Source organism: Mustela erminea, chromosome 1, assembly GCF_009829155.1.
Source record: "Mustela erminea isolate mMusErm1 chromosome 1, mMusErm1.Pri, whole genome shotgun sequence".
Lineage (NCBI taxonomy): Eukaryota > Metazoa > Chordata > Mammalia > Carnivora > Mustelidae > Mustela > Mustela erminea.
In genome coordinates, this window is record NC_045614.1 from 19,337,373 (window position 1) to 19,348,145 (window position 10,773).

General features: G+C 54.3%; 1 protein-coding gene across 4 annotated transcripts in view; it reads left to right on the forward strand.

The window, feature by feature from the left end:
• DAG1 (dystroglycan 1) overlaps positions 1-9,647 on the forward strand; it is a 68,379-nt gene extending 58,732 nt beyond the window's left edge. For all 4 annotated transcript variants that reach the window (XM_032319796.1, XM_032319787.1, XM_032319806.1 and 1 more), the window contains exon 3: positions 4,833-9,647. In XM_032319796.1, the coding sequence (XP_032175687.1) occupies positions 4,833-7,232 (2,400 nt within the window). In that variant the 3' untranslated portion in view covers positions 7,233-9,647. The remainder of the gene's footprint in view (positions 1-4,832) is intronic.
• Positions 9,648-10,773: the final 1,126 nt, after the last annotated feature.

Consider the following 10,773-nt stretch of genomic DNA (forward strand, 5'->3'; position numbering starts at 1 on the left):
TGGAGATCTTATTTTCCTCGGTGGTGGGCTTGCCTTCTCAGAAGCATGTCTTCTCTGAGGCTTGCTAAAATTGGAAAGATTCCTGGCTTGCTCTGTGTGAGCCTATGATCTTAAATCAGCCTTTTTTCCTGCAGCTTCTGCCCCCCTACAGGTGTTCCCACTGATAGCCTGAAGGCTTTTTCTTTAAGGTGGTGCTTTATAAGGTCAGCAGGCCTTGCCTCCCCCAGTTCCAAGACAGTGTTGGTATCTAGTGATGGGGAGCTGAGTGATCTGAAACCCTGGGGGTGTCCAATGACCTGGACCAGCTTGTTCCCCAAACATATGTGCTGGTGCTGAGGAGCACTTCACACACAGCTCTGATTCCTGCCTCTTGTCTCTCATTCCTGCCGTTAAGGCTTAGTTGTGGGTGGTACACCTAGGGCAGAAATCTTTGTGTGCATAAAACCCAGAGACTGTAAGAATAGTCGGAATCTCGTGTGCAAACATGCCAGGTTGGAGCACATCCGTTTGAGACTGAAGAGGTGAATGCTGGTCTTTGGGTTGCCCCTGCAGCAAGTTCTCTCTTCCCCCAGGCACCTCAGGGTTTTCATCCAGTCCCGGAAGATAGCTCTCAATGGTCAAGCAAGTCCCCGAGTGTCCCAAGGGGGAGCCCTGGCTCCCCTTCCTGGGGCCTCCCCACTTCCCTTTGATGCTTTGAGCTTCTGCTTTGGGGGATGACCAAGGAGAAAAGGCCACAGTTTGTGTGCTGGGTCCAAGGCCAGAAGGAGGACTGGGGGTGGACCCTCAGCCTGTTGCTGCAGCAGCCTTCCAATGCATACTGGGTCTTCTCAACCTGGGAGTGGGCAGGGGGTGGTCCCCGCAGAGAACCCAGCCTGTGCCTGGCCCAGCGATTGTGCAAGGATGCCATCGTTTCCCCCCTTTTACACATGAGAAAACCGGGGCTGAGTCTGGGTCAAGCCTCAGCTTGCCTGGAACCAGGATTCAGCCAAGCACTGAGGCTTGGAGATGGGACTTCCTGTCACATCTGCTGTTGTTGTAGGGAAGAGTCCTGGCTTGTCATGGGGCAGCTCTCTCAGGAGGAGCTTTCATGTCCTGCTTCGCACTTAGGCCCTGAGAGGAAGAGCGTTCTAGAGTCTGGAAGCTTTGAAAGGTTGGGAGGATGTATGGAGTTTCCCCGGTCTGAGGGGCACCCGCTTTGACAGGGTAGAGCAGGTGTTGCATTTCAGAACATTCCCTCGACTGAGTGCCCTAGGAGGGAGGGAGTTTGTGGGATCCTTCAGGGAATGTGGACACTGCCAGCCCTTTAGGCATGTTCAGGCTTCCCAGTTCAGGGGCTTTCCCCAAATGGCCTTGAAAATGCAGAGATGCCAGCTTGCTTGTGACTTGGCTGGGTTCCTTGTAGGGCTTGTGTTTGTTTTGCTTCTTGTGGCCCTTTATTGAAGAGAATCACTGTCACTTAAAGTGCTGCCTGGGCCTGACAGTGCCGATACCTAGATGCTCAGAGATGCATGGTGTTAGAACTTTCAGGTTGATACCTTTCCTTCCTGTCTGAGCAGTACCCAGGACCCTGGGGACTGTCTGCTTCAGGTTTATAGATCCGGGTTGGACACATGTCCTGTGCCCAGGCCATGGCCAATGCTCCAGGATCTGGAGGGGCCGGGATCTATAGAAGGGAAGGCAGAAGTGTGGGTTGGAGAGACTGTTACAGGTTATTAACATGTAAAAATGTTAATTGGCATAGTTTAAATAAGTGTATGTCCTCGAGCTTGGCCATGTGGGAGCCTTGGCCGAAGAGTGGCTTGGACTTATTCCCTAGGAAATGTCTGGCAGCAGAGCTGTGGCTGTTGGGGTCAGCAGAATAGGAATTAAGCTGGGCTGGGAAGCTTGAGGAGGCGGGGCCCTTCTCGGTTTTCTCTGTTAGAAAGTGTCCTTGTGGGGCGCCTGGGTGGCTCAGTGGGTTAAGCCTCTGCCTTCGGCTCAGGTCATGGTCCCAGGGTCCTGGGATCGAGCCCCGCATCGGGCTCTCTGCTCTGCGGGGAGCCTGCTTCCTCCTCTCTCTCTGCCTGCCTCTCTGCCTACTTGTGATCTCTGTCTGTCAAATAAATAAATAAAATCTTTAAAAAAAAAAAAAAAAAGAAAGTGTCCTTGTGGGGGCACCTGGGTGGCTCAGTGGGTTAAGCCGCTGCCTTCGGCTCAGGTCATGATCCCAGGGTCCTGGGATCGAGTCCTGCATCGGGCTCTCCGCTCAGCGGGGAGCCTGCTTCCTCCTCTCTCTCTCTGCCTGCCTCTCTGCCTACTTGTAATCTCTCTCTGTCAAATAAATAAATAAAATCTTTAAAAAAAAAAAAAAAAAAAAAAGAAAGTGTCCTTGTGTAGCTGGTAAGACTTGGAAGAGCACTGGGACTACTTACTCATCTGTGCTGATGGAGCATATAGGACTGGGTACAGTCGCCTGGCTACTCAGGAATGTTCGGGGTCCTGGCCAGCCAGTTGGCACCCACGTCCAGAGCCTGTCCTGGTCTCTCTCCCAGCCCTGTTTGGTCTTCTCTGCAGGTGGCTTCTCCTGGGAAGACTTCACCTTGAGCTCTCCATTCTAGGCCCTCCCTCTGCTGGGTGTGCTGTCATCCCAGTGGTGGCCACTGGGATGGAGTGCGCTGAGGAAACATGCTTGGGTGGCTGGGAACCCAGCTGCTGCCTGGCTCCCCTCCTATCCGCCTCTCAGGACCCCAGGCCGCAGCCTAGCACTGTAAAACACTTTGTGGGTCCCTGACTCCTCAGTTTGGGCCTTACAGCTTTGCTTCCTATTTTTTGCAAAAGGAGAGCAGTTAGCCTTTGCTTTACATGTTTATATGTAGATGTGACAATTTTCATATTTAATATAACTGAACTGAAAAAATTTAAAACATAGGCTTTAACCAAAACATTCAAAATAAGTATTATTTTTGTAGCTAAAAAAGATTTTAAAGGAGAACTATATTTAGTGTTTTTCATGGATCTGAAGACAAATCCATTTGGCTGTGTTTGCAGTGGATGGTGACGACAGGAAGTGGGGTTCTTGGTGGTGCCTTAAGTAGGTGGTGATGCACCTTGAGTTGCTGTGGTGTCATGAATGAAGCTATTCACAGACCCTCTGTGATCTCAGGGGCTCAGAAGCAGTCACCGAAGGACAGCCCCAGTAGTGGTAACTTCTAATAATGTCGGATGTCTTCTTGTGGGTTTTTGCTGGAGGTAGGAAATCTCTTCACAGGGGAGTATCTAGTCTCTGGTAAGACTGATAGAATGCCATGACTTTGCCAGCAGTTCCTGACTGGAAAGGTCAGGTATGGGTCTCCTTCCCAGTCAGGCACCTGGGTTTTGGCAGGAGGAATCCTGAGGAACCAGAGCCTCTTAGCGAGCCCAGCAGGCATGGCTCTGGCCTACCTGCTGCAGGCAGAGAAGCATGTTAGTGTCCCTCTGCTGACAAGCAGTGGCCATGCAGGGCCATCCCTGGGCCGAGGCTGGCGGTAAGACATGCCGTTTGTGTCTAGGCTTGATGGGACAGGATCGTGGAGCTGAGAGTGACTTTTGTTAGACCAGAGAGTGGGTGCCACCTTTCTTGCACTGGGGGCAGAAATAGGCATTTCCCAGAGGTGAGAGTAATCACAGATAGGGCCTGGGCAAGAGGCAAGCCTTGCTTTCCTCTTGTCAGCTGATGGTAGAAGTTTCTCTGGCAGCATTCCTTTGGATACCTTGATTATTACCAGTCATGTCCCTGTGGAAAAGGACTTCTACCCTAAAATTGTTGGGTGGAATAAGGGAGTGAGCTCCTCAGGCCGGCTTTAGGGCCTGGGCTCTCCAAGGACAGAAGTGGGCTCTATTTCCCGAACTTAGTTGACTAACGAACTCTCCCTTAGTCAGAGCTCCTTGGACTCTTTGATAAATACTCTTCTAGAGTAGTTGTTTCCAGCTCCCCACCCTGGGTTTTGCAGTTTTTCCTGAGGTTTGAAGAGCAGGTTCATTAGACATTAGATATGGCTAGCTGTACTTGCTACCCAAATGTGTCCCACTGTACTTGAATGTATGTCCCACTGACGGAGTAGTTGTAAGTGAGGCGTCTGGGGATACTGAGTTGTCCTTTGCAGCCAGGGTTGTATGCATATCCACTTCTGGGCAGCAAGGGTATATGACTCGAGCAAAACTGTGGTGTCTGCAGAGGACAGGGAGAAGTCTGAGACAGGGTTGAAAAGGAGTGCTGAGGGAGGAGACGCTGGGACCTGACTCCGCAGGCCAGGCGGGCCAGTAGTCGGCAAAGCATGTTGCTGTCATGGAGACCCATAACATTCTTGAGCCCAGTGGCATGAGTTCTCTGGTATGGGACTTGTGTTTGAGTGCCACCACTGCTGTCTGCCCGCAGTGTGACCTTGGGCAGTCATTCGCCTTCCAAGCTAGCCTGTCTGGCAGCCCCCGTCTTCCATGACAGGTGAGTGAGAGCTCCAGGAGCAGAGCTGGTTCTCCCAACAGAAATTCTTTTTTTTTTTTTTTTAAAGATTTTATTTATTTATTTGACAGAGACCACAAGTAGGCAGAGAGGCAGGCAGAGAGAGGAAGGGGAGCAGGCTCCCTGCTGAATAGAGAGCCCGATGTGGGTCTCGATCCCAGGACCCTGGGATCATGACCTGAGCTGAAGGCAGAGGCTTTAACCCACTGAGCCACCCAGGTGCCCCCGAACAGAAATTCTTGAGTAGCACTTCAGCCTGTCGCGCAGCTTAGGTGAGGCCAGGGAGGAACTGTTGTGATCATTGTCTGCTTAGGCTTTGACAGTGCCACTTAACTCATGCTGGTGTCTCTTCTAGGTGTCCGCGGCGGGGAAGGAGGCCTTGCCGTCCTGGCTGCACTGGGACCCGCAGAGCCACACCTTGGAGGGCCTCCCTCTCGACACCGATAAGGGCGTGCATTACATTTCAGTGAGCGCCACACGGCTGGGGGCCAACGGGAGCCACGTCCCGCAGAGCTCCAGTGTGTTCTCTATCGAGGTCTACCCTGAAGACCACAGCGAGCCGCAGTCTGTGCGGGCGGCATCGCCAGAGCCTGCCGAGGCAGCCTCCTCTGCCTGTGCTGCTGACGAGCCTGTGACTGTCCTGACGGTCATTCTAGATGCTGACCTTACCAAGATGACCCCGAAGCAAAGGCTTGACCTGCTGCACAGGATGCGGAGCTTCTCCGAAGTGGAGCTCCCCAACATGAAGTTGGTCCCCGTGGTGAACAACAGACTGTTCGACATGTCAGCTTTCATGGCCGGCCCAGGCAATGCGAAAAAGGTGGTGGAGAACGGGGCCCTGCTCTCTTGGAAGCTGGGCTGCTCCCTGAACCAGAACAATGTGCCTGATATCCGTGGTGTGGAGGCCCCTGCCAGGGAGGGCGCTATGTCTGCCCAGCTGGGCTACCCTGTGGTGGGTTGGCATATCGCCAACAAGAAGCCCCCTCTCCCCAAGCGTATCCGGAGGCAGATCCATGCCACTCCCACACCTGTCACTGCCATTGGGCCTCCCACCACGGCCATCCAGGAGCCACCGTCCAGGATCGTGCCTACCCCCACATCCCCAGCCATTGCTCCTCCAACAGAGACGCTGGCTCCTCCAGTCAGAGACCCTGTTCCTGGAAAGCCCACAGTCACCACTCGGACTCGAGGTGCCATTATTCAGACCCCGACCTTAGGCCCCATCCAGCCCACTCGGGTGTCAGAAGCTGGCACCACGGTTCCTGGCCAGATCCGCCCAACGATGACCATTCCTGGCTACGTGGAGCCCACGGCCGTCGCCACCCCTCCCACGACTACCACCAAGAAGCCACGTGTATCCACACCAAAACCAGCCACGCCTTCTACTGACTCCTCCACCACAACTCGAAGGCCTACCAAAAAGCCACGGACACCCCGACCGGTGCCGCGGGTCACCACCAAAGCTCCCATCACCAGACTGGAAACCGCTTCCCCGCCTACTCGCATCCGCACCACCACCAGTGGGGTTCCCCGCGGAGGAGAACCCAACCAGCGGCCAGAGCTGAAGAACCACATCGACAGGGTGGATGCCTGGGTGGGCACCTACTTCGAGGTGAAGATCCCGTCAGACACCTTCTATGACAACGAGGACACCACCACCGACAAGCTGAAGCTGACCCTGAAGCTTCGGGAGCAGCAGCTGGTAGGCGAGAAGTCTTGGGTGCAGTTCAACAGCAACAGCCAGCTCATGTACGGCCTGCCCGACAGCAGCCACGTGGGCAAGCACGAGTACTTCATGCATGCCACGGACAAGGGGGGCCTGTCCGCTGTGGATGCCTTCGAGATCCACGTCCACAAGCGCCCTCAAGGGGACAGGGCTCCCGCGCGGTTCAAGGCCAAGTTTGTGGGTGACCCAGCCCCCTTGGTTAATGACATCCACAAGAAGATCGCCCTGGTGAAGAAGCTGGCCTTTGCCTTTGGGGACCGCAACTGTAGCACTGTCACCCTGCAGAACATCACCCGGGGCTCCATCGTGGTGGAGTGGACAAACAACACTCTGCCCCTGGAGCCCTGCCCCAAGGAGCAGATCACGGGGCTGAGTCGGAGGATCGCAGAGGATGACGGGAAGCCGCGGGCTTCCTTCTCCAATGCCCTGGAGCCTGACTTTAAGGCCATGAGCATCTCGGTGACTGGTGCTGGCAGCTGCCGGCATCTGCAGTTTATCCCCATGGCGCCGCCTAAGAGAGTGCCCTCAGAGGCGCCGCCCACAGAGGTGCCGGACAGGGACCCCGAGAAGAGCAGTGAGGATGATGTCTACCTGCACACGGTCATCCCGGCGGTCGTGGTCGCGGCCATCCTGCTCATCGCCGGCATCATTGCCATGATCTGCTACCGCAAGAAGCGGAAGGGCAAGCTCACCCTCGAGGACCAGGCCACCTTCATCAAGAAGGGGGTGCCTATCATCTTTGCAGACGAGCTGGATGACTCCAAGCCCCCACCCTCCTCCAGCATGCCACTTATCCTGCAGGAGGAGAAAGCCCCTCTCCCCCCTCCTGAGTACCCCAACCAGAGCGTGCCCGAGACCACTCCTCTGAACCAGGACACCGTGGGAGAGTACACGCCCCTGCGGGATGAGGATCCCAACGCGCCTCCCTATCAGCCCCCCCCACCCTTCACGGCCCCCATGGAGGGCAAGGGCTCCCGTCCCAAGAACATGACCCCATACCGGTCGCCCCCTCCCTACGTGCCCCCTTAACCCACAAGCGCCTGGGTGGAGGCAGGGGTAGGGCAGGGCCCTGGAGACAACACGGTGTTGTCTGTGGAGACCGGTGGCCTGCAGACCATCGCCCACTGGGAGCCGACACCTGACCTAGCACACACTGACACGCGCGAGGCCTGGCCGAGCCCGCCCTCTCTGGTCCTCCAAACCCCAAAGCAGCTGGAGAGACTTTGGGGACATTTTTACTTTTATTTTTTGCCTAACAGCTTTTTTGTTTGTTCATAGAAAATTCTTTGCTGCGGTTTTGATGGCTGGCTCTGAAAGCACTGTTTGGAGTAGAGGTAGATGGAGGGAGCGAGGGGCCGTGAATGAACTCGCGGGCAGTGCTGGGCGGCCTCCCGGCTCTCTGCGTTTTGCCTTTAACACTAACTGTACTGTTTTTTCTATTCACGTGTGTCTAGCTGCAGGATGTAACATGGAAAACAGTAGCTAAAGATTAAAGTCAAAGGACTTTCAGAAGTTAAGGTTAAGTTTTTACATTTAATCTGCTGTTTACCTAAACTTGTATGTATAATTTTTGGGTGGGTATGGGAAATTGCTTTGCTAAAAATAAGCTCCCAGGGTGTTTCAAACTTAGAGAAGACCAAGGGACAGTATTTTTTATCAAAGGAATCCTATTTTTTCACACTATGTAAACTTGGTTGCTCTGATACCGCAGAGCCTGCCTGGGGGCCTCCCGGCCGTGGCTCTGGGGCCGGGGTCCTGGTGCTGGGCTTGCTCTCCCGCTCTTGCCAGAGGCTGGAAGCTGGAGGGGCCTCTTGGCCGTGGACATCCACACCCCCACCCCATGCACGCTAGTGGCCCACCACCAAGGGGTCTTCATTTCCATGGAAAAGGGACTCCAAGAGGCAGTGGTGGCTGTGGCCCCCAACCTAGGTGCTCCAGGGTGGGCCGGCTGCTCGTGGGGGTGGCTTGGGGGGGTCGAGGGACTCGACCACATCAACATATTTCTTTTACCCTTCTTCTGTGTGTGTGTTTTTTTTTCCCCTCCTGAAAGGAATATCATGGTTTTTGAAACACTCAGTGGGGGACATTTTGGTGAAGATGCAATATTTTTATGTCATGTGATGCTCTTTCCTCACTTGACCTTGGCCGCTTTGCCCCAACAGTCCACAGCCCCACCCTGACCCACCCCACCCCTCTTCTCTGGCACTGCAGCCCTGGGCCTTGGGCTGGGAAAGGTCTGGGGGCGGGGGAGGAGTGCCAGCAATAGTTCATAGTCGAAATCTGTGGGCTCTCAAAGCTAATTTTTTACTAAAGTTTTTATACAGCCTCAAATTGTTTTATTAAAAAAAAAGATTAAAAATGGTGATGCTTACAGCAGTTTGTACGAGCTCTTAGTGTTGATTCCATGGAACTGACGGCTTTGCTCATTTTGATTTTTCCCCCCCTTTTCATAATGGTTTAAATTCTCAAATTACACTGAGCTTCTTTTGCCTTTTTTAGCAGAACGTCCGTCCGTCCATCTGCATCTCTGTCCCGTGACTCAGGGGTGCCCACTCTGCTTTGATTCTCCTCCTTTGGAAGAAACCATTTTGAGCATGACTTTTCTTGATGTCTAAGAGTTATTTTGGGTACCTTTTAGGGAGGAATGCCTTTTGCAATAATGTATCCCTTCCGTGATCAGGCCAGTGGGTGGACCCAGGCTCCCTTTGCACACCGAGCAGCCACTTCTAAGCCATATCGACTGTTTCGCAGAGGATTTGTGTGTGCTGCCTCAGGAGGGGAGGGCTGGTCAGAGAGGAGGGGGTCTCCAGCCTGCCCTTCTCAGGAGGGCATTCCCCCTGCGCCTTTTCCCACAGGGCCCAGCCTCTCTCCCCTGCCCAGCCCTTGGTACTCAAGCGAGCAGTGTCCCTGTGGTGGGGGAGCCTGTGGATGAGGGCTCAGTGGACCTCTGGTGACTGGGTCTCATGCCTCCCAGCCCTGATCCAAGCCAGAGTTTCCCCATTGCCCCAGAGTCAGGAGCACAAGTGGGGTCTGACCTGGTGAGATTATTTTTGATGACCTCATCAAAAAATAAACAATTCCTAGTGTTCCAGGTGAGGGCTTTGAAAGGCCTTCCAAACAGCTCCGTTGCCCCTAGCAACCCCACCATCGGGCACTGCCACGCAGAGACATGGCTGGCCCGGAATGGCCTGTTGCCATAGCAACCGGAGGCGATGGGGCAGTGAACAGAATAACAACAGCAACAATGCCCTTGCAGGCAGCCTCCTCTCCTGAGCGCCGGGCTGGCCATGGCCGTTGGACTCTGTGAGACAGAGCCAATCTCACATTCAAGTGTTCACCAACCACTGACATGTTTTTATTTCTTTCTATATGATTTTAAGATGTGTTTTCTGCATTCTGTATAGAAACATATCAAACTAAATAAAAGCAGTGTCTTTATTACAATGCCGTTGCCTCCAAGCATCTATTTCCCCGGCCCCTGCAATGTTCTGGGATATGAATGGGCTGCAGGTCTGGTGTCCATGTGATGGAGGGAGGAGGGGACCCAGCCAGGCCCATTCAGAGGACTTGGAGGTGGCCTTTGTGCAGCTGACCCGATAGCCTCCGTGCCTTAGCACTTTCATGCCCCTGAAAGGGGTGGGCGTGGGCTCCAGAAACTGCCAACACACAGCTCTCCCTAGCCACTCTTCTTTCTGCCTGAGCCAGCAGAGAAATTTTGAGCTTCAGTTTCCTCATGTGGGACGACCGTGGGAAAGATCCTGCCTGCCGTAGGCTTGGCTGCCCAGGGTGGGTACACCTCTGCAGTTCCACTCCAGCTCCTGACCCTACTGTCTTGAGGTCTCAGGTCTGGCCAGTCTCCCAGGGAGTCTCAAGAAGGCAGTTTTGGCCTTGGCCTTTTAGTGGGGAGAAGAGAGAATGGTTTCTGTTCTGCCCTGGTTGGGCCTATGGATTCTGGGGGCCTGCCCCTAAGTGCCCTTCCTGGGATGGACAGGCCAGCTGGGTAGCATGACTCCGTGCCCGGGAAGAGGCTGGGTTGTCCTGAGACACGGCCCAGGGTGTGGGAGGCAGGGGACACAGCAGCTGTGTCCAGTGGCAGTATTAGGAGCCATTGGCCACAGAGCAACTGGTACCTCTTCTGGGCTTGCTCCCACCCCCACAGGGTCCTCGCCGTCTCCACCTGTATCCCCCAGGCTGCTTCTCTGCCCATCACCTTTAAGAGGTAGAGCTGAGATCTGTCTCCGATTGTAGGTGGAGCTGAGTTCCCACGACTACTTGTGGAATACCCTGCTGATAAGTGCCAGGAAGGGCTGTCCCCAATTCAGGGACACGTGCTTCACCACTAGACCTAGCAGCAGGGGCCCAGGAAATCACCTTGCTCTTGCTCTCTTGTCCTCAGGAAGTTCTGCTTAATGTTTAACCTGAAACCACTGGGCTATGAGTGGACTCAGTATTCTGAGCTCAAGCAAAGGGATTCCTGGCTTTGGCAGAGAATAGTAAGGTCAGCAGGGCCAGGAAGGAGAGAAACCACAAGGGCCTCTGGCCTCTGCATTGTCCCGCTCTTCTTTGGGAA